This window comes from Halichoerus grypus, chromosome 9 (assembly GCF_964656455.1).
Source record: "Halichoerus grypus chromosome 9, mHalGry1.hap1.1, whole genome shotgun sequence".
In the NCBI taxonomy this organism is placed as follows: domain Eukaryota; kingdom Metazoa; phylum Chordata; class Mammalia; order Carnivora; family Phocidae; genus Halichoerus; species Halichoerus grypus.
In genome coordinates, this window is record NC_135720.1 from 15,255,742 (window position 1) to 15,280,074 (window position 24,333).

Genomic DNA, 24,333 nt, shown 5'->3' on the forward strand with positions numbered 1-24,333 from the left:
GATGAGCCCTCTACCCTCAAGTGACAGGATATACTTCACTGGTCTCAGCAGGAAGCTGGATCCAGCTGATGAGGAATGCAGTCTTCATACCCAGACAAGAGGTTCAGAAATATGTTTCTGATATTAACCAAATTAATGGTGTCAAATGGTATTCAGAGGATCGGTTGAAGAATGTGCATTCATGCATTCTATGCTCAACTTCAAAATTATCCTTAAAAAGCCAGAACCTCAGAGAGATGTCTACTTGGACCCCATTGCTTGGACTCTGCTATAAAAGTGCTTTTAATTTTCCCAGCACCATTTATTGAAGAGACTGTCTTTTTTCCATTGGATATTTTTTCCTGCTTTGTCGAAGATTATTTGACCATAGAGTTGAGGGTCCATATCTGGGTTCTCTATTCTGTTCCATTGGTCTATGTGTCTGTTTTTGTGCCAGTACCATGCTGTCTTGGTGATCACAGCTTTGTAATACAGCTTGAAATCAGGCAATGTGATGCCCCCAGCTTTGTTTTTCTTTTTCAACACTTCCTTGGCGATTCGGGGTCTTTTCTGATTCCATACAAATTTTAGGATTGTTTGTTCCAGCACTTTGAAAAATGTCATTGGAATTTTGATCGGGATGGCATTGAAGGTATAGATTGCTCTGGGTAGCATAAACATTTTAACAATGTTTATTCTTCCGATCCATGAGCATGGACTATTTTTCCATCTTTTTGTGTCTTCTTCAATTTCTTTCATGAGTATTCTGTAGTTCCTAGAGTATAGATCCTTTACCTCTTTGGTTAGGTTTATTCCGAGGTATCTTATGGTTTTTGGTGCTATTGTAAATGGAATCATTTCTCTAATTTCTCTTTCTACAGTTGCATTGTTAGTGTATAAGAAAGCAACTGATTTCTGTGCATTGATTTTGTATCCTGCCACATTACTGAATTGCTGTATGAGTTCTAGTAATTTGGGGGTGGAGTCTTTTGGGTTTTCCACATAAAGTATCATGTCATCTGCGAAAAGAAAGAGTTTGACTTCTTCTTTGCCAATTTGAATACCTTTTATTTTTTGTTGTTGTTGTCTGATTGTTGCCGCTAGGACTTCTAGTACTATGTTGAACAACAGTGGCAAGAGTGGGCATCCTTGACGTGTTCCTGATCTTTGGGGAAAGGCTCTCAGCTTTTCCCCATTGAGGATGATATTCGCTGTGGGTTTTTCATAGATGGATTTTATGAACTTGAGGAATGTTCCCTCTATCCCTATACTCTGAAGAGTTTTAATCAGGAAAGGATGCTGTATTTTGTCAAATGCTTTTTCTGCATCAATTGAGAGGACCATATGGTTCTTCTCTCTCCTCTTATTAATGTGTTCGATCACATTGATTGATTTGCGAATCAATCTAACTCCAACTTAACAAACCTTCAACTGTCATATATTCTAAACTTAATCCCACTTGGTTGTGGTGGATGATCCTTTTAATGTATTGTTGGATCCTATTAGCTAGGATTTTGTTGAGGATTTTGGAATCCATATTCATCAGGGATATCGGTCTGAAATTCTCCTTTTTGATGGGGTTTCTGCCTGGTTTGGGGACACAAAGATAAACTCAAAATGGATGAAAGACCTCAATGTGAGACAGGAATCCATCAAAATCCTAGAGGAGAACATAGGCAGTAACCTCTTTGACATTGGCCACAGCAACTTCTTTCAAGATACATCTCCAAAAGCTAGTGAAACAAAAGCAAAAATGAACTTTTGGGACTTCATCAAGATAAAAAGCTTCTGCACAGCAAAGGAAACAGTCAACAAAACAAAGAGGCAACCCACAGAATGGGAGAAGATATTTGCAAAGGACACTACAGATAAAGGGCTGGTATCCAAGATCTATAAAGAACTTCTCAAACTCAAAACCCAAAAAACAAATAATCAAGTCAAAAAGTGGGCAGAAGATATGAAAAGACACTTCTCTGAAGAAGACATACAAATGGCTAACAGACACATGAAAAAAGGTTCATCATCATTAGCCATCGGGGAAATTCAAATCAAAACCACATTGAGATACCACCTTACACCAGTTAGAATGGCAAAAATGGACAGGGCAAGAAACAACAAATGTTGGAGAGGTTGTGGAGAAAGGGGAACCCTCTTACACTGTTGGTGGGAATGCGAGTTGGTACAGCCACTTTGGAAAACAGTGTGGAGGTTCCTCAAAAAGTTAAAAATAGAGCTACCCTATGACCCAGCAATTGCACTACTGGGTATTTACCCCAAAGACACAGATGTAGTGAAAAGAAGGGCCACATGCACCCCAATGTTCATAGCAGCAACATCCGCAATAGCCAAACTGTGGAAAGAGCCAAGATGCCCTTCAACAGACGAATGGATAAAGAAGATGTGGTCCATATATACAATGGAATATTACTCAGCCATCAGAAAGGATGAATACCCAACTTTTACATCAACATGGATGGGACTGGAGGAGATTATGCTAAGTGAAGTAAGTCAAGCAGAGAAAGTCAATTATCATATGGTTTCACTTATTTGTGGAACAGAAGGAATAGCACAGAGGACATTAGGAGAATGAAGGGCGGGGTGGGGGGGAATCGGAGGGAGAGATGAACCATGAGAGACTATGGACTCTGAGAAACAAACAGGGTTTTAGAGGGGAGGGGGGAGGGGGGATTGGTTAGCCCGGTGATGGGTATTAAGGAGGGCACATACTGCATGCAGCACTGGGTGTTATACAAAAACAATGGATCGTGGATCATCACATCAAAAACTGATGATGTATTGTATGGTGACTAACATAACATAATAAAATTTTTAAAATTTTAAAAAATAAAAGTGCTTTTACTGAACAAGGGCTCACGTTAGGCCATTGAATTGCTTCATGGGTCTTGAAATTTATCATGGTTTCCTGTAGTGAATAGTTGTGTCGTTACCGAGCAACTTGTTTGCGTTACCTTGCGGTCCTAGTGGATTGTGTGACTCCTGAGGATCTGCTTGGAAGAGCCAAGTCAAACAGTGGGGCTACCTCATACCAGTGCACAGCCCCAAGAGCGCGTGCATGATACTCTTTCCCATCCTCTCATGCTTTCCCTCTTTTAATATTTCTTTACTGCATTTACTTTCTTTTGTCTTTTTGACATTGGAAGAGAAATAAATCTGAAACTTGGGAGGGAGGTTAGAAATTATTCTGAGATCTAGACCTTTGGTAACCTGCAAAGATTATGGGAAACACTAGGAGGGTGGCGACTTGCTTTTAGTTTGTAATCCTGCCATGGTGTAGAAGTTATTCGGTTATTGGGGAGTATGTTTCAGAACGCCCGCACAGTCAAAAGGAAGGCAACTTTGGTTTGTTAATGCTACTGGAGAGGGACAGGCTGAAATGGGGCAGGGTGGAAGAATCTGTGGGCTTCCTAAACCAGCCCGCTGCGGAGGCAGGGGGCTCAGCAGAAGTCAATCAGCCGCAGGGGCTGATGGAATTTGGTATAGCAGATGAGAACAGGATGAGATTGTAGGGTGAATCAGATGGGAGGACTAGGGTATAGGTAAAAAGAGGGGTCACCCATCATCGATCCATTCATTCACTTGAGCATTTTCAGTAAGGTCCTGAGTAGTGCAAGGGACAACTTAGCGAACATCACAGTCTTCTGCGGGAAGGAGGCATTAAACACTTAATTATGCATGTAATTTATTACTTGCTATTATGTTAAGAGCTGTGAAGGAGAAGCCTTGGTTGCTATGGAGAATAGCTGAAAGACAACACTGTGGTCAGAGGGAGTTTTGATTGGTCAGGTTCTGCAGAAAATTAGAGGAAAAATGGGTTAGGAAGACTTTTAAATTGCAAATATGAGAAGAGGGACAGGATTGCTAGGAAGGCGCATACACTGTCCACTAGGTGATTTTCTTTCTTGGCTCTGATCCCTATTCCACCTTGCCCAGCTGCCCCCTGCTGTGCACTGAGGATGTGATGCAGCTGCTGGGGAGAACGCCGGATGAGCTCTGGTCACAAAGGAGATTATGGGCTCTATGTTTCAGAAAAAAGGGCTTCCGAAATGGGAGTCTACTCACTTTTGTCTGTCCTACCGAGGGTGCCGAGGACATCCTTATCCTCTTCTTGATAAGCCACGAGAATTGCTAAACTCTGAGGTTTAAGGTTGGAAATCTGCCGTTAATCCAATCTATCCTGGACACAAAAGAGAGAAAAATTAATTCTAAAAACTTAATGGTAGGGCACCTGGGTGGCTCAGTTGGTTAAGCGACTGCCTTCGGCTCAGGTCATGATCCTGGAGTCCCAGGATCGAGTCCTGCATCGGGCTCCCTGCTCAGCAGGGAGTCTGCTTCTCCCTCTGACCCTCCCCCCTCTCATGTGCTCTCTCTCTCATTCTCTCTCTCAAATAAATAAATAAAATCTTAAAAAAAAAAAAACTTAATGGTGGAGCTTACTTTGTCTCCTTGCAGGGATTCTTACAGGAAGGTGACACATGATTTGATTTCTTTCTAAACTGAAACCTGGAGGGATTAATTATATATTGCTAACATTTCCCTGCTATCTTATTATTATTATTATTATTATTATTATTATTATTATTATTATTTTACAAAGCAGGCCTCTGTGGAGGCTTTGTTGCTATCAGGAATGTGTAGGCTGGACCTCATGGCTTCCTTCTCACAGAACAATGCCATGAGAAGTGATGAAGCTGCAGCATTTTTATTGAGTTTTCTTTGGGCGGAGCTAAGGGCCGGCCACCCTGGAAGAGAAAGCAGGGATCTAGTGCAACACACAAGCTATGTAGGTCACTTTCTCCCTCCAGCTTGTGCTTTGTTGGTTGGATATCTTTTTACAGTTAATGAAAACATTAGAAATCACTGAATTCTCATTTTAATCCTTGAAGACACTTCCTATTCTGGCTATAATATTATTTATATTCCACTTATTTTCATGATGAACTTCCTGTCCCAAATGTAGTCAAAACGTTGTACTTGCGTAACAAATGCATTCCAAGTATTGCTGGGAACTCAGTGATTCTGCTTTCTGCCTCTCCCTTCTTTCTGCACACTGAGGTTCAAGTTTGGGGTTTCCTGTTGCCTCTGCAGCCAGGAAGGAATGCACAAACATAATATTCGGTTTCGTAAGTTTGAAGATTCGGATGTGAAAATTCGGATGAGAACCTAGTAAACCAGACTCTTTAAGCATACTTTCAGTGGTCTTTGACTTAATTAAGAAATTAATCTTAATATTAAAATTAGAGTCACTTTTCTTTTAAAAATTGGAATATCACAAATGGAGCTACAATTTCCTTTCCCTGTGATCTCTAATCTGGACCCTCTTCCTCCATTCCAGAGGTAATTATTAGATAAGTTTGGCGAGCATCCGTCAGACCATTAAAAAAATATTTTTGGGGGGCCACCTGGGTGGCTCAGTCCGTTAAATGTCTGACTCTTGATTTTGGCTCAGATCATGATCTCAGGGTCCTGGGATAGAGCCCCGTGTTGAGCTCCATGCTCAGTGGGGAGTCTGCTTCTCCCTCTCCTTCTGCTCCCCCAACCCCCACTCCCTCTCTATCTCTCCCCCCCTCAAATAAATAAATCTTTAAAAATATTTTTTCCATTTTTATTTATACCTATAGAAGATATATTATTTTAACATATATTCTTAACCATAAATAGTATGTTAGCTTTGTTCTCGTTTACTTTATTTTTTTTTTTTAAGATTTTATTTATTTATTTGAGAGAGAGAGAATGAGAGAGAGCGAGTACATGAGAGGGGGGAGGGTCAGAGGGAGAAGCAGACTCCCTGCTGAGCAGGGAGCCTGATGCGGGACTCGATCCAGGGACTCCAGGATCATGACCTGAGCCGAAGGCAGTCGCTTAACCAACTGAGCCACCCAGGCGCCCTCGTTTACTTTATTTTAAAAACAGTATGTTTTTAAGATCTATTCATGTTGCCCTAAATAGACTCAGATTCTTTTTTTTTTTTTAAGATTTTATTTATTTATTTGACAGAGAGAGACAGCGAGAGAGGGAACACAAGCAGGGGGGGTCGGAGAGGGAGAAGCAGGCTTCTTGCTGAGCAGGGAGCCCAATGCGGGGCTCGATCCTAGGACCCTGGGATCGTGACCTGAGCTGAAAGCAGACGCTTAACAACTGAGCCACCCAGGTGCCCCAAAATTGAAATATTTTCTTAATGAACCTCTCATAAATAATTTTGTGCAACCCTGTAGCCATCAGCCCACTTGAGGGAGCACAGCCCTTACCTTCTACACTTGTTTTTAGGTCTACGCCTTGAATATAAGCTCCACCAGGGCAGACCTCATGTCTGTTTCCCAGCACTGCATCCCCCGTGTCTATAATAATGCTGGGCAGAGTAGGCAGTTATGAAATACATGTTGAGTATTAGTAACTGAATAAATGATTTGGCTACAAGGTTGTGGATTTGAAGGCAAAACCTAGAAATTAATTATATTTGTATCCCTAGTGCCAGGTACCTTTCCTAGGATATGATGAGTACCTCCATAAATTCTGTTGAATGGCTATCCATTCAATATTTGTTAAATAAATGAATGGCTGGAGGAGTAGATGAACAACAGAATGGAAAGGCTTATTCCCCTTTGTTCACATCTCTAAGGTTAGCATATTAAACATAAAAATACCTAGTTGCACTTACTTACTTATTTATAATAACACCTGACTAGCCCTAAACCATGGCCCCTTAGAAGAAGTATAGGTGAGGGACGCCTGGGTGGCTCAGTCGGTTAAGCATCTGCCTTTGGCTCAGGTCATGATCACAGAGTCCTGGGATCGAGTCCCGCATCAGGTTCCTTGCTCAGTGCAGAACCTGCTTTTCCCGCTGCCTACAACTCCCCATGCTTGCTCTCTCTCTTTCTGACAAATAAATAAATAAAATCTTAAAAAAAAAAAAAAAAAAGACTTCACTAAGAAGAAGAAGAAATAGTAGCAATAGTAGTAGAAGTATAGGTGGAATTTCACTCATCTCTTATAAAAATAGAAAATAATAAACCTCATGTTTTTAAAACCAGCCCTGGCTAGAGATCAACCTAGAATAGAGATATGAGCTTTAGAAGAAGCTGGAGAGGACAGGAGATAGTTGACCAAGGGGAGGAAAGGCCATGAATTGTTCATCCACATCTGTTAGATAAGGATAAAAGTATAAAACATTCATAAAATGCTTCCCTTGAAGGAACCAAAATTATGAATCTCAATCCTTGTTAGGATGAAGGTCCATTTATTTAATTTCTAATTTTTCTGAATCTTGTTATGAAAATATCTTAGCTATTAAGTTTGCAATTATTTCTTTAGCTCGTCCTGCCTTTAGAAGCTTGTTAGGGCCTGAGCAACAGCCAATCTTGATCTCAAGGTTTTATAGACCAGATGTGCAAAGTTTTATATATGGGAAATTACATCAGTCAACTCTCTATAACTTCAGTATCTTTATTCTGTAACCTCGCTGATACAAGGCACTTAAATTCACTCATTAGTCAGAAAACATTAAGATCTTTTCCTTCAGATGTGACTGTAATAAATAACTCATTTCTAAAATTAGCATAAATGTGGAACTTTTCTCTGAAGCTCTTTAAGCAATGATTAGCCCCTCTTTGCTTATTTCCATTCCTACAGTGGATATTATGTAAATGTAAACTCCATGAAGGCATCATTATTACTATTATTTAGAGCCACCAGGTAGTAAACACTTATCATTCTAGGTCTGTATTAAGCATGATTCAAATACAATGTTACTTAATTCCAAGAGCAACTATGTGAAACTGTTACTACTATCTATAATAAGGAAATTTAGATTCAAACAGGAAAAAAATCTAATAAATCTTACAACTGTATTTTTCTGAATTTTCCCCTCCCTCCCCCCCCCCCCCCCATCAATCTCTCTTACTCTGGCTCCTCTACCCAAACACCTTATGGCCTGCTTTCAGTCCTTATATTGGCCTTCCCAAGCCTCAATCTAAATGAGTTCTTGTGTTATTTGATTTCATAGCACCCAGTCCTTATCCTTCATATTATAACTATTATTTATATGATTAGTTATTTCATATCTACTTCCCCTGCTAGATTATGAGGTCCACAGGAAGCAGGAAAATGCCTGTTTTGTTCACCACTATGTCCCCAGTGACTGGGTTTCAGTTAAATACTAAAAAACGAATGAAGGACCAAATGAAATGGCACAGCCAAAATCAAAACCAAGTCTGTCTGACTCCAAAGCCCAAGCTCTTAGTTACCATGTTGGTTTCCCATATATATCTGGTTAAATGGTGAAACAATCGTTTCTCCCTAAACTGAATTATTTTCTCACTCTCGATATTGCTGTCTGCGAATCTGGCCGTTGTAATAATGAGCTGCATTTCCATAAGTAATGTTAAGTTCAAAGTATAAAAAAGTATAAATTCATAATTAAATTTTCCAATTACTTTTTGGAAGGTGCATTCTGTTTTCTACAAGTTCATAAATGTCAGACAGGTCAGGTCCAGCCAATTTAGAAGCTAATATTTTAGTTCAATATAAAGTTCTATGAAGTTATTTTTAATCTGTTTATGTTAGCAAGATAACTTCTCAGACTGGATGCAAGGCAAATCACAGGCAAATTAGTCAACTTCAGGCCAAATTTTAAGTGCTAGCAGTTTTTCAGCGTTCATAGTGGATATGGCCCCACGGGAGTACTGGGTTCGGCAGTCAAGGCTATAATGAATGCAAATTTGAAAACGTCACAAATGGAATAGCTTCTGTGAGAGAAATGGTGGAAACCAAAATCTTCATTGACAACTAGATGGGATATTTTATATGTCATTATCCTATATACATCTTTTCACATGCTCAAGATTCTAGAACTCTTTCCAAATGGGATTTTTCCACTCCATGTATTATAAAACACTTGATAAATTATTGTAAAGTGAAAAAATTTTCAAGAAATAATATTTTAGCTCCTATGTGGAGTAGTGTGCTTCAAACTTTAATAAATTGTTTATTCAAACCGGCTCTTCAGGAATATTTCCCTTAGAAGGGACTTGAGATACAGTCTATCCCATCTTCCAAAAAAGTAATTCTCTTAGCACCATAGAATTGTCATGAGGAGACTTCATTTCAGTACTCAACAGTTCCATGTCAGTCTACAAAAGAGTAAGCAATATTAAGATAATTTTTCCATTACCTACCTCTAAGTATTACCTCTTCTATTACTTATTAATGCTTTCTAGACAGTGCTTCTACACAGTTTCATCTCCCTAACGTCATAAACTTGAATAAATAGAAATATTTTAAAATTGCTTTTAAGGAAATGCCAGCCTACACATTTGCCTTCATGAACAGGAGTATAAGCATTCTTCTCTACCCAGACAGAATGATTTTAAAATCATGAACCAAAAATGGACTTAAAATACTTGGCTAATTATTGGGGCGCCTGGGTGGCTCAGTTGGTTAAGGGTCTGACTCTTGGTTTCAGCTCAAGGCATGATCTCAGGGTCATGGGATAAGCCCCGTGTGGTGTCAGGCTCGGCACTCCAAGCGGGGAGTCTGCGTGTCCCTCTCCCTCTGCCTCTCGCTCCACTTGGCTCCCTCTCGTTCTCTCAAATAAATAAAAATCCTTAAAATAAAAAACAACTGGGGCGCCTGGGTGGCTCAGTCGTTAAGCGTCTGCCTTCGGCTCAGGTCATGGTCCCAGGGTCCTGGGATCGAGCCCCGCATCGGGCTCCCTGCTCGGCGAGAAGCCTGCTTCTCCCTCTCCCACTCCCGCTGCTTGTGTTCCCTCTCTCGCTGTGTCTCTCTCTGTCAAATAAATAAATAAAATCTTTAAAAAAAAAATAAAAAAATAAAATAAAATAAAATAAAATAAAAAACAACTTGGTTAATTACTATAAAAAAAAAAAAAAGAGCCAATATGGCGAAACCCATGATCACTGTTTTTGGCAGCTATTCCCTAAAATTCTAATTGTCGATTCTAGATAATTCCATCCAGTAAGTCAACTCATTCCATTACTTGGAGTATATTATGTGAGTAGATAGAGCCAGCGGGTCCAGGAGAATGTAGCTCGGGCCCCTATTTAGAGGATCCACAGAAGCTTTCAAGAGCTATAATGCTCTGGATTTTCAGAGGAGGGCTTTCTGAAAGAGAATGCTTTAAAATATTTAAAATTTCAAAAGCATGGCTTTGCATATAAATAACAAAGCCTTGAGGATTCACGGCATGAAAATTATTCCTTTAGATTGCAGACTAGACAACAGTTCATGCTGGAGAATCATTTTCCCACCTGAAAGGTGATGTGTGGCTCCAGGCCCTGGAAAAAGGAGACATGACCCGCACTTAGGTGTTGCCCGCCCTCTTGGGACCTAAGACCTGAGATGAGATGAGTGGGGAGGATAACAAAAACTCCTGCTACCTCCCTGGCTTCCCACGATGTTGCCCCTGGAGATGGATGCCCGCGGGAGAGCCCTACAGGCAGCAAGCAGTGCAGCTCCTCCGAGTGGAACGAGTGACAATGATTGAGTGACGGGCCCATGGGGCCCGCGGGCAACTCCGCCTTCTGTAGTCACTTCTCAAGCAGGGAAGGGAAACCCTACCCTGGTTCCCCATTTCCCCAAGGAAAGCAAAAAGGGAGACAGAGATAAGACTACAGACGTAAAGGGACTTGGGATGGGAATAAGGAACCTGCTGCACGGCTGGACCTTGAGAAGCCAGAGCAAAGCCAAGGACTTCAGCAGAGACCAATGTCCAAGTCCCCAAGGGAAGTCGGAGCCAAGGCGGCAGAGGATGGTCTTCGGCCCAAACGCCCCGCCCCATGCCAAGCTACTCAAAACCACGCCCATCCCCACCTGCAGAAACTTGGTTCACCTAAGGGAGAGGGGGAGTGAGGAAAACCATTGGAATAAGTTCCCCTGAATTGACAAGATGGTCTTTTTCTTCTAAAGGGAGGAAACAGCGTCTCCTGGGTTAAGCCCAGTTGTTAGAAAAAGTTACATTTTTGCCAGCCTCGGTTACACACTTTATACTCACACCTATGTCCTCTCTGTACTTGAGGCACGGTCCAGAGAGAGCTAGCTATCCTTTGCTCAACACCAAAACAATAAAAAATTTAAATTTTAAAAAATACCCTGATATGTGAGCAAGAAAGTAATAGCAACAGGTTAACTTGATACTGCTTAGGTTCTAGAAATTAGAGGGGCAGAAGGTATTTCTCCAGAGAAGTCACTTCTTTAAGGCAGAGGTTCATGTACTTCAGCTTTAGGGATAAATGTTATGAGAAACCTTCCTATGAAGAAAGGCTCTGCACTGAAGATGCCATCCATTGTGTATCAGCACAATAACACTTCACATTTGTTTGGAAGGCCGTGGCCCGAAGTGGGGAGAGCTGCGCGTGAGTTGTGAGGGTAAGAGTGGGTAGGCTAACTTTAGCAAAGACTGACTGTTGGTCAGGTGGGCTGCTGTAACAAAATACCACAGACTGGGTGGCTTCAGATACAGATGTTTATTCCTCACAGTTGTGGGAGGCTGGGAAGTCCAAGATTAAGGTGTCACTGCTCTGGCTCCTGGTGAGAACTCGCTTCCCAGCTTGCTGATGGTCATCTTCCTGTGGTGTCCTCAAAGGGCAAAGAAAGTTCCAGTCTCTTCCTCTTCTTATAAGGACACTCATCCCATCATGAGGGCCCAGCCTCATGACCTCATCTAAACCCAGTCACCTCCCGAAGGCCTCCTCTCCAAATACCATCACACTGAGGGTTAGGGCTTCAACATGTGAATTGGGGAGGGACACAAATGTTCAATGAACAATAGACTGCACGTTGAATTGCATAGAGTGGAAACAGGTGAATTCAAAGTAGAAGCAGTTGTGGGGCACTGGGGATTGAAGTAGTTGATTCACATTTCCATTCACCAGTGATGTCTGCCTGATTTCTTCCTACTTCCTAATAATCCAGGTCCACATCTGCCAATTCCAAGCATGGAAGCTTCCAGAGGTCTCTGGGAAGAACAGTTCTACCTCCACTGCTGTCTTCTCCTCCTCTGTCATTGATCTACCTGATGACGCCCCTGCCTTTGTATTTTCCAGAATGGTAAAAAAAGAAAAAAAAAATCTGGTCATATTCCCAGCACTGTTGGGAATGATGCTGTTTTTTATTTTTTACTCTCTTTTAATGCAGTTCGGAGAAGCAGCAGACAGAAGCACACAAGCTCAGTCTACTATCTAGAGTGAAAAGCCCAGATCAAGTATTAATACTCCAAAGTATTAATTAACACTGAGGCCTGGAAGGGTTAAGGGACGTTCCTAAGTTCTCACCTTCACCAAACAGTGGGGCTGACTTATGCCATATGTTCTCACTTACTATTTTATATACACTTACTATTTTATATATGTTTCTGGTATAAAATATTTTGGAAATTATCATTAGTTTATTAATATTTCTTAGAAAACTTGAGGTGGAAATGAACCTGAACACATAAAGAAAGCAGACCTGGAGAGATTAAGTCAGCTCATTTCAGAGTCAATAATATCCGGGTCTCTTCACTCCAAGGTTAATATTCTTTTGAGGCCAACAAATATTTGGTCAATAAATGAATAAAATTATGAGTAAACAATTTTCTTAACAGGTGCCTATCACAGGAAGAATTTATTCCCTTTGGATCTTTTCAGTTTTCCTGTCTGCTCCCCCTCAACCATTGCATGGTCAAATTCAATGTTTTAAAAATTCCTCCTCACACTCTCCCTGGAAAACCTCTTATTTCAACGGTTGTCTTGAGAGGGGTGCCTGGGTGGCTCAGTCATTAAGCGTCTGCCTTTGGCTCAGGTCATGATCTCAATGGTTGTCTTGACAAAAAGCAAAAAACAAACAAACAAAAAAAACCCTCTTATTTCTCTGGCCTTCCTTTATTCGTGACTTCAAGAACCATCTACGTGCTGAGGTGCCCCACGTATATGATGATGCCCACCTGAAACTTCTCTATTGGGCTCAGGATCTACATCTAACTGCCCAGGGGATATCACCCAGATAGCACAGACACCTCCCACCCAACATGTCCAATACTGAACTCATGCTACTTTCCCTCAACCTGCTCTTTCTCCATCTCAGTGAATGGCAACAAACACCCACCCAGTTCCTTGAACCAGTAGCCCATACTTTACAATTTCTCTCTCTCTTCTTCCAGTTCCAATGCTTCTGTCTTGATTCTCACACCTAAGCAACTCTTCACTTTCAACGTCCGTCTATGCCTGCCATGCTAGTCTAGATTGCCACAACAGCCCCCAGAGAGTCTCCTCAACCTCAGACTTATCCCCACCCTCCCCTACCCCACCAAGGGGCTAGTCCATTTGTAGCCAAAGGATTCTTTTTATTTTTATTTATTTTCTTAAGTAGGCTCTAGCCCAACATAGGGCTCGAACTCTGGACCCCGAGATCAAGAGTCACATGCTCTACTGACTGAGCCAGCCAGGCGCCCCTAAAGGGATCTTTTTAAAATGCAGAACTGTTCAGGCGCCTGGGTGGCTCAGTCGTTAAGCATCTGCCTTCAGCTCAGGTCATGATCTCAGAGTCCTGGGATCGAGTCCCACATCGGGCTCCCTGCTCGGCAGGAAGCCTGCTTCTCCCTCTCCCACCCCTCCTGCTTATATTCCCTCTCTCACTGTGTCTCTCTCTGTCAAATAAATAAAATCTTTAAAAATAAATAAATAAATAAATAAATAAATAAATAAATAAATAAATAAATAAAATGCAGAACTGTTCAATATATCCCAAGACTTAAAAATTCTCCAGGGGCATCCCTTGCCCTCAGGGCAAAATCCAAATTCCTATAAAGTCCTGTATGATCTGACCCTTGCCTACTTCCCCAGCTTCCACACCCATGACTTCTCACCTCACTGTGCTCTCCAACCACACTCCAGCCACACTGGCCTTCTGTGGTTGCCTGAGTGGACTTTGCTTCCTCCTCTCCCACAGCCAGCATCCATGCTTTGTGCTGTGGAGAAGACGTATCCAACACAACCGCCCCCGATCCTTTGCCTCACTGACTCTTACCTTCCACAGCTCAGCTTAAAGCTCACTTCCTGGGAGAAGACTGCCCTGACCACCAAATCCGGGGAACACTTTGTTTTAATTAGTTTCAGAGGCAGAATTTAGTGATTCATCAGTTGCACATAATACCCAGTGTTCATGACATCAAGTGCCCTCCTTAATGACCGTCACCCAGTTACCCCATCCCCCCACCCACATCCCCTCCAGCAACCCTGTTTGTTTCCTAGAGTTCAGCGTCTTTTATGATTGGCCTCCCTCTCTGTTTTCATCTTATTTTTCCTTTTCTTCCCCTATGTTCATGTTTTGTTTCTCCGCATATAAGTGAAATCGTATGGTACTTGTATTTCTCCGACTGACTTGTTTCACTTAGCATAATACCCTCTGGTTCCATCCACATCACTGCAAATGGCATGATTTCATCCTTTCTGATGGCTGAGTAATATTCCATTGTGTATATATACCACATCTTCTTTATCCATTCATCTGTCGATGGACGTCTGGACTCTTTCCATATTTTGGCTATCATGGACATTGCTGCTATAAACGTTAGGGTGCAGGTGCCCCTTCGAATCACCATGTTTGTATCCTTTGGATAAATACCGAGGAGTGCAATTGTTGGGTTGAAGGGTAGGTCTATTTTTAAATTTTTGAGGAATTTCCATACTGTTTTCCAGAGTGGCTGCACCAGTTTGCATTCCCACCAATAGTGTAAGAGGGTTTCCAGGGAACACTTTTCCCCCTCCCTGACTTGACCTCCCTTGGGCATGTGCCACACAAAGCACACTCTCCTTGAACTCTCCTTACTCATCTCCCTCACCTCTCTGCATCGCTCCCTCCTCTGACTTACCTGGCCCTCCCCTCGCAGTCCCTCCTGCAGCTCATCCTCCTTCACCACTCCTTAACTTGATATTCTCTGGGGATCTGTCTTCAACCCTCTGTCACCAGAAACACCTTCTCTGGCCAGCTTCCTGCCCTGCTGAGATTTCAGCCAGTCTGATGGCTCCCAAATCTGCACCTCTAGCTAGAGATCCATTTCCAACCATCTACTGAACATTGCCTGCATGTTCTGCTGGCGCTTCAAAGGCAACATCACCTCGCCCACCACCAGAAGCCAAACTGGCCCAGCTCCATCCTTGCCCCTGGTCTACTAGAGCACCCTGTGTAATTGTTTTTGTATTTCCTGCTAGATCCTTATCTGAGACCATGTCTTTATTCTAGGCATGCTTTCCGCCATCATTTTTTAAACTTTTATGTGTTACCATTTATTATTTACTGGACTACACTGCAAGCTCAATAGTTAGGAAGAGCGAGTCTTCTACTTCGTCACTCCATTTGTTGCAGGCACATGTTTCTTAAGTTTTATTTCAATCTTACAGTAAAGTTGCAAGAATAATCCAATAAACCCAAGTATATGCTTCACTTGGATTCGCCAACTATGAGAACGTCTTGCCACATGTGACCGATTGCTTTCTCCATGAGTTTATTACAACTATGATTGCTGAATCATGGGTAATTTGCCGACGTCATGGCCCTTCACCCCCAAATACTTCAGCACATATCTCCTAAAAGCAAGAACATCCCTTTGCATAAAACAGTCAAATTTAAGGAATTTAACTATGGCATCATATCATTCACCAATCATTTCAGTGATGTTCTTTGGAGCTGTAGCTGCAGGGCATGTGTTGTCAAGTACCTTTAGTCTGTCTGACGTGCAACGGATCCTCAGCCTCTCTTGGACTTTCCTAACATCAGTGATGAGATGAACTGACATACGGCTCCTAACATGGTGCACTGAGAATACAACATCTCTCATAGAGAATTACCATAAATGCCAGAAAGGATTAAGCTGAATCTGTGAGGGAACACTGGACATACCCCAACTGAGGGACATTCTACAAGCTGGGCTCTTTTTAAGCACATTGCCCTCATTCCTGCCTAAGGGCCTGTAGCTGCCCTTGTGATTACTGAGAACATTCCTTCTTGGGATCATTCACAACTCAGCACAAACATCATCTCCTTAGGGAGCCCTTCCTACCCACCCTATCCAAAGTAGACCTCACCCTTTACCCCAGCCGATCTTGATCCTGGCATCCTGCCTTAGCTTCTTGGTTTTTTGTTTTGTTTTTTTTAAAGATTTTATTTATTTGTTTGACGGAGAGACACACAGCCAGAGAGGGAACACAAGCAGGGGGAGTGGGAGAGGGATAAACAGGCTTCTTGCCGAGCAGGGAGCCGGAAGCGGGGCTTGATCCCAGGACCCTGGGATCATGACCTGAGCCGAAGGCAGACGCTTAACGACTGAGCCACCCAGGAGCCCTGTGCCTTAGCTTCTTGTTAAAGCATTTACCACTCTCTTTTTTTTTTTTACCATAAATTACCTTGCTTATCTATTTCTTTACTTTTCTGTTATTTATTTCCCCCACAAGAATATAACTTTTATGAGAACAAGACTTTATCTAAAACAGTGACTGTTTGGGATGCCTGGGTGGCTCAGTCAGTTACGTGTCTGACTGTGATTCAGGTCATGATCCCAGGATCATCATCCCAGGGTCCTGAGATCAAGCCCCACACGGGGCTCCCTGCTCAGCGGGGAGACTTCTTCTCCCTCTCCTCCCCGCTCCTGCTCTCTCTCGCTATCTCTCTCTCTCTCTCTCAAATAAATAAATAAATAAAATCTTTACCAAAAAAAAAAAAGGAAAGAATTTCTGTATCTTCCATGCTAACAAAGAGCCTAGGATTCAATGGGAGGTTGCCAAATAGGTGACTAACACGACATGTGAGTCACTAAGCAGAATATTTCTGATTCAGATTTCCTCCCAACTTCTCATTTTTGCTTACTTCAAATGTTCACAAGATGTCAACATCAAGACTTCCTTTTCATATTCTCCTCTACTACTCATTTCTTTTGCCCTGAAATAGAAGAGACTTAAGGAAATGTGACAATTATAGTCAAATATAAATATAGTCTGAAAATTGTTCCCCTTTGCACTGATACTGAGGTTAGGCTATGATGGTCTGACTATGCTGAAAAATGCATTTCTGCACAAAGTTAACAGGGAAGATTCAAGAAGGAAATCATAGGGTACATTCCATGAAAAGGAAGTTATTTCAGTTACTCAGAAATATAAGGCATATATTTGTTTTTATAAGCAATATTTAAGATATTTTATTCAAGCACTAATTAAACATGTCAATATTGAAGCTACGACCAATAATTATGCTGGTATCAGTAAGAAAAAAGAATATGGTCCTAATGGTCTACCTCAGCAATGCCTTTGAAGTTCTCTGCCTTAGATCTAAGCCACCAAAGTATCAATTTCTAAAGGGGAAAAAAAACTGGAAGCAAAACAAGGAGAAAAAAAAAAAACACCTTGGGTAAAGTACACAGCATAAATAATTCCTAGGGCAGCAAACGTTACTCCCTTCTTCAATTAAATGTTTTTACGTTGTCCTTGAACACAGAAAAAGAAAGTCTTTATAATGAGTCAACTTAATTAGAGTACAAACCAAGGAGCACTCACTATTGTTTCAAATATCCTACACACTGTATTTGGTAACATTAAGTAAACACACACACATTTAAAAATATGCAAACAAAAACTTGCCCTGTTTGGTGTTCAAAAAGCTCTCCTACTTGTCCCTTGAACGCTTTCTCTCATGCTGCATTCCAAAGCCAGGTGGTCAAAGAGAGATTAGGTAACAGGAGAAACCAAGTGTTGGAGTTAAAATCAACAAACTTAGATATACAAATAAATTAAGTGGTTATCATCTATTTTTTTAAACATTTTATTCTGAAATCATTTTAGACTTAGAGAAAAGTTGCCAAATTAGAACAGAGTTTCTGTACGTTAATAACCAGGATAAGCAAGGTACATTTATTAAAACCAGGAAACTAACATTGGTACCATACTATTAACTAAGCTACCAGGTTTTCCACTATTGTTCTCCCTGTGGTCCAGAAACCAGTCTAGGTCCCCTCATCACATTTGGTGTTGTGTCTCCTTAGTGTCCTTGACACTTTTGAGTCCTGTCAGTTATTGTATAAAAAATCCTTCAAGGTGGGTGTGTCTAATGTTTTCATTGATCAGACTGTCATCATTTACTTTTGATAGCAGAAAGTCCTTATTTATTTACAAGGGAAAAACATGTAATTACTGATCTAGTTCAATCCCTACCAATAGAGTACATTTTCTAGGATTTCGTCCATTTGATTCCTAGTCTAAAGGTGTTTTTTCCCTTAGACAAAGAGAAAAAGTCATCCTGTTAACTTTCACAGTCATATCCCACATATCTTATATACTATAATTCTTCTTCACAATGACTTAACCAAGCTTGTATCTTTAGTTTTTTTAGTACCTCTCTTACCAAATTTTTGCCTGGTTGCTATTTCAGAGGTTTGTTGAAGAAGTTCTACTCTAGTTTGGATTTGTCTGTATGTCCTTATAGATTTTGTTTCTGTCCATTTTTATTTTGCATATTTGAATTCCAAGTTTGACACCATGTTATTGCATATACATTTAGAATTCTTACACCTTCCTGTTGAATGAAAATTTTTATTATGAGATACTGATATAATTTGTATAGTGACTCTCTTTACTTCTAGTAATGCATTTTTGCCTTAAAAGTATTTTGTAGGGGCGCCTGGGTGGCTCAGCGTTAAGCATCTGCCTTTGGCTCGGGTCATGATCCCAGGGTCCTGGGATCGAGCCCCGCATCGGGCTCCCTGCTTGGCGGGAAGCCTGCTTCTCTCTCTCCCACTCCTCCTGCTTATGTTCCTGCTCTCGCTGTCTCTCTCTCTGCCAAATAAATAAATATTTTTTTTAAAAAAGTATTTTGTATATTGTTATATCTAATCAGCTTTCTTTTGCTTATTTTTTGCCTGATGAATCTTTTTCTAAAATTTATTTATTTATTTTAGAAAGAAAGACAGTGTGGGGGTGGGGAGGGGCAGAGACAGAGGGAGAGAGAAACATAAGAAGACTGGGTGCTGAGCCTGGAGCCCACATGGGGCTCAACCTCATGACCCTGAGATCAGGACCTGAGCTGAAACCAAGAGTCGGAGGCTTAACCAACTGTGCCACCCAGGCGCCCCATGCCTGATGAATCTTTTTATACACCGTGCTCTCAACTTCTCCATATACTTCTGTTTATATGTCTTTCATAAATACCATATACCTAGATCAAAAAAATTCAATCTGACAATTTTGTCAGTTAACTGAGCATTTTGTCCATTCTCCTTTATTGTAATTACTGCTATATTCATATTTATTTCCACCATCATTTTTTTTTCTTTTTTTCTCTGCTTTTTGTTTCTTTTTTTCTTTCTTGCCTTTTTTTGGGAGATTTAGGTTTTTTTCTTTATACCTAGGATGGGGAGGCTTCTAACTTAAATTCATATGAAGACATGTGATTAGAGTCATATCTTTTCTTAAACTTGAGTTTGAGTAAAAGGAGGAGGGGGAAACAAAAAGAGCAAACTGGAAGAGGGAAGAAATGAGTCTTTAAAAAGTAGAAATGGAGGGGTGCTTTGGTGGCTCAGTCGGTTAAGCCTCTGCCTTCGGCTCAGGTCATGACCTCAGGGTCCTGGGATCGAGCCCCATGTGCTTCTCCCTCTTTCTCTGCCCCTCCCCCTGCTCACGCTTTCTCTCTCTCTCTCAAATAAATATCTTTTTAAAAAAAACTATTTTTAAAAAGTATAAATGGATGCTACCTCATACCATTGGGATGGCTACTATAAAAAGAAAAAAGAAGGAGGGAGGCAGGAAAGAAAAATATAAGTGTGGACAAGGATGTAGAGAAATTGGAAACTTCGTGCATTGCTGATGGCAATGTAAAATGATTCAGCTACTACGGAAAACAGTATGGTATCGCCTCAAAAAATTAAAAATAGAAACACCATTATCATCCAGCACTCCCAAAAGAATTGAAAGCAAGGTCTTGAAGAACCATTTGTGCACCTCTGATCAAAGTAGAATTATTCACTAGAGCCAAAGGTGGAAACAACTCCAGTGTCTGTGTACAGATGAATGGATAAACAAAACATGATATATACATATAATGGAATATTATTCGGCCTTAAAAAGAAAGGAAATTCTGCCATGCTACAACAGGGATGAGTCTTGAGCACATTATGTTAAGTAAATAAGGCAGTCACAAAATGACAAACACTGCATGATCCCACTTATATGAGGTACCTAGTGTTCCAGGGCCAAGGGAGAGAGGGGAATGGGGAGTTATGGGTTAGTGGGTATAGAGTCTCAGTTTTTTGAGATGAAAACGGTTCTAAAAAAATAAGAGTTCTAGACATGGATGGTGGAATGGTTGCAAAATAATATAAATGTACCTACTGCCACTGCACTGTGCACATAAAAATGGGTAAGATGATTTTCTCATAATTTTTTAAAAAGTGAAAATAGTGGGGAAATAAAGGGAAAACTGACTTGACTTCCTTTTTAACTATACTTCACCAGCTCCAGGTCTGTTGTTCTCAGGATGTATAGCTGTTGATAAACTGTTGCTACTTACATTTTCTTCTCAGAACAACCCCATCAGACGGTTAGTTAATCTGTTTCACAGAGAGGAAAGAGACTTGCTCAAAGTCCCAACAGTACTATTTACTGGAGCCTCAACTTTGGTTCAGGTCTTCTAGGTATGTGAAAACACTGACAGAGCAAAGCCATCTCTGATGTTTTTACCAAACGACTGTTGTAGCTTTTTGCTCAGTGGTATTATTTTAATAATCTGGTAACATTTTTCAGCTTCCATACCTTATTTCTTTTTTTTTTCCATGCCTTATTTCAAATGCACAGCAAAGTTACACTGTTCTGCTCAAAGCTCTGTTTGTAAATTTCCCGGAAGCATGTTTCCCACTTCTGTGCTTGAGCTGTTATACTTCAAGTCACATGACATTGCTCTCAGTATTCATCACATTTTCTAGCCTAGTAAAGCTCTACTGATAATTTGATTAGAGGTAAACCCAACTTGAGAAAAATGCCCCATTAAATTTGGGTCATGGGTGATACCAACGAAAGCCATCTGTTTGTGTGTCTGTTTTTCTTGATTGTGAACTCTTGATTCTTCACTGAGAGCAGAAACTGTCAAATTCATTTTTTTACCCTCAGTACCTCACACAAATCCTCAATTACTGTTTCTTGAGGTGGTGACGGAGGTATTATTAATGGAGGTATCAGTGATGGCAGTAGGGGGTAGATGCCAAGGCAAATTCCAAAGGTTAGAGAGAATAAGAAGAGCTAATATTAATAAGCACTTAACTCTGTCAGTTTGGATGGATTGGATATATTAACTGTGAAATCCCAAAACTACGCTACGTGGTAAGGACTCTGATCCCATGTTTCAGATGAAGAAACTATAGTCAGAGACATAAGTAATTTTTTTGCCCATGTCATCACAGATAATAAAGGGTATAATCAGGATTGCTTGAACCTAGAACTAGTACCTCTGGTCTCTGCAGTATTCTATGTCCTCATACAGTTGCATACTATTATATTTTATTCTGTTTTCAGTACAGGATGGTGTGGTCAGAAAAGGACTAAACTTTCAAAAGAAAGATATTTAAGTCCCAGCTACAGCAGTTGCTAACTGAGCAAGCCATTTTCACATCCGTATAATGGGAAATTCTTGCCTTGCCTACCTGAGTTTTAAGATTGTCTCAGATGAAGTATTTAGCAAACTGAAAAATTAACTTTAATAAATGCTGATCTTTCAGCTTCTACTTTTAGTGTCAGTAAAATTTAGGTCTTTCAGGTCAATTAAAATCTTGGGCTTGGTGAATATTTTCTTTTCAAAAAAAAGATTTTATTTATTTAGAGAAAGAGAGCATGCGCAGGTGCGGGGAGGGAAGGGGCAGAGGGAGAATCTCAAACCGACTCCAAGCTGAGGGTGCAGCCCCATGCTGGGCTTGATCCCATGACACTGAGATCATGACCTGAGCAAAATCAAGAGTTGCATACTTAATCAACTCAGCCACCCATGCACCCCGAATATTTTCCTTTATGTAGGCAGTAAAATTTATCCTAAAAACCTCAATATGTATCAATAAGATTACTCAATATGATCACTTATTTATGGCTAAACGCTTTTTTTTTTTTTTTTTCACTTTTACAGTGCAAAACTCTGGCAAATACTACCAATCAGGATCACCAAAAGTGGGACAAAGTGACATCATGCACCTCCAGGTGTGATGCACTGAAACATATCACTTCACAGTATTTCTACCAAAAATCTAATGAAAAACAATCAGACGAACTTATTCTGCAAGACAGATGACCTAGACTCTGTAAAAATATCAGTATCATCAAAAACAAAGAAAGACTGAGGAACTATTACAGGTTTATAGAGACTAAAGACACATAACTAAATACAATGCATGATCCTGACATGAAAAAATATTCTGCAGTATATGACATTATTGGAACAATTGGCAAAATTTTTGTAGACAGTATACATTAGATAAAGTTACTGCAGCAATGTCAAATATCCTGGGTTTGATCATTGCATTTTGGTTGGAGAATGCCCTTGCTCTTAGGAGATACCTACTAAAATATTTGGGAATGAAGGGTCATGATGTCTATAATTCACTTTCAATTCTTTCTCCAAACAAATATAAATAATATAAAAATACTAAATACTTATGCATGGGCTAACATTCTTTTTTTTAAAGATTTATTTATTTATTTGAGAGAGAGTGCACGAGTGGAGGAGGGGCAGAGGGAGAGGGAGAGAGAATCCTCAAGCCGACTCCTGCTGAGCACAGAGATATGAGGGCTGGATCCTTCGACCCTGAGATCATTACCCAGGGAAATCAAGAGTCCGCAGCTCAGCGGACTGAGCCACCCAGGCGCCCCTGGGCTAACATTCTTAATTCACAGAGCATGCCATATTGGGATAAAATTGGCAAAATGTCAAATGAAAAAAAAAAACAAAACACTTTTATTTGTACAATATATTACTAATTTTCCACAATAAGCCAGGAATCAAAGAAATCGAAATATAGGTCAGATGTAAGGCAGCAATCAAAGCTTCTAAATAGAAGAATACCTAAAACATGTTGGAGAATCCACCCCCTGTTTTGAATCGAAGAGTGTCCCCCAGAGATTTCTGTGGTCCAGTATGGTTAGGCTGAGGACAACTCTTAGGTTAGCAGCTCTGCCGAACACAATTCCTTCCCTGTCTCTAGCAACACCCCAGCACGCTATGCCTGGTGGGACCCTGATGCCAGGTCCAAAACGGGATACTTAACCCTGGCTCAGCCAGCCTTAACTTCGTGTGTGTGTGTGTGTGTGTGTGTGTGCCCTAACTTCGTGTGTGTGTCTGTGTGTGTGTGTGTCTGTGTGTATCTGATGCCCCAAAGTCCCCAATGCCTAAGTAATTGAGTAAATGGATCCAAGGACAACTGAATGATTGTTTCTAGGGTGAGTAATTGAGTAAATGGATCCAAAGAAAACTGAATGATTGTTACTAGGGTGACCAGCAACAAAAAGGCCAGCGACTTTGCTCAGGACCGCCATTAATCCTACCACACCAGATTTTGAAGAAATTGCTCTGAATCACTTCTTAGGCAAGTAGTGTAAGTTAAATGAAAGGGGTGGGGGAGTCCGCGGGTCTACAGGACTTGTCTTTAGAATTTCACCCGTTTCAGTGGTCAGAGAAGCAAACGGAAATTCAGACGCATGTCACAAACTCACGACCTGCCCCTAACTTCCTAAAATTAGCCGGCCACGGGCCGTCCCAGTCCACTTCCAAGGCGGAGCCATACCCACGACGAGGCACCCACGCAGCGCCCGGGCGCCCCGCGGCCGTCCACCCCGGGTGCTCGGCGGCGGTCCGAGAGGCCGCCGGGGCCACCCCCGTGCGCGGCCGGCGGGCTGGGACGTACCTCGGGCGCGGGGGCGCCGTCGCCGGCCGGGTCCGGGCGCCTGGAGCTGGAGGAGCGCAGGCGGCGGGGAGCGGCGCGCGCGGGTGCGGGTGCGGGTGCGGGTGCGCGCGTCTCCTCGGGCAACTAGTAAACACGCGCAGACGGCGCGGCCCCGACGCTGGCGGCGCTCGCGGGACCTGGCGGCCGGCCGGGCTGCGCGCTCGCCGGGTGTCCCCGCAGCCTTGGGCCTCTGAGATGCGCCCCGGGCCGCGGACAGACCCCGATCCTCTCGACCGTGTCCTCCGGCGCGCGGGCGGCGGCCCCGGCGGCCCGGTGTGGCCAGGCCCAGCCGTGGCAGAGCGGCAGACACTCGCCAGAAGGCTGGGGGTCCCGGGTGGGAGAGGCCGCTCTTCGCCGCGGGACTCCCCGCCCCGCGAGCGCGATTC

At 41.8% G+C, this 24,333-nt stretch overlaps 1 protein-coding gene across 1 annotated transcript in view; it reads right to left on the bottom strand.

Moving 5' to 3' along the window:
• CCDC170 (coiled-coil domain containing 170) overlaps positions 1–24,019 on the bottom strand; it is a 95,764-nt gene extending 71,745 nt beyond the window's left edge. Inside the window, exons 1-2 of the mRNA XM_078054568.1 lie at positions 23,909–24,019; positions 4,060–4,174 (exon numbers count right to left, since the gene is read on the bottom strand). Of these exons, the coding sequence (XP_077910694.1) occupies positions 4,060–4,092 (33 nt within the window). The 5' untranslated portion in view covers positions 4,093–4,174; positions 23,909–24,019. The remainder of the gene's footprint in view (positions 1–4,059; positions 4,175–23,908) is intronic.
• Positions 24,020–24,333: the final 314 nt, after the last annotated feature.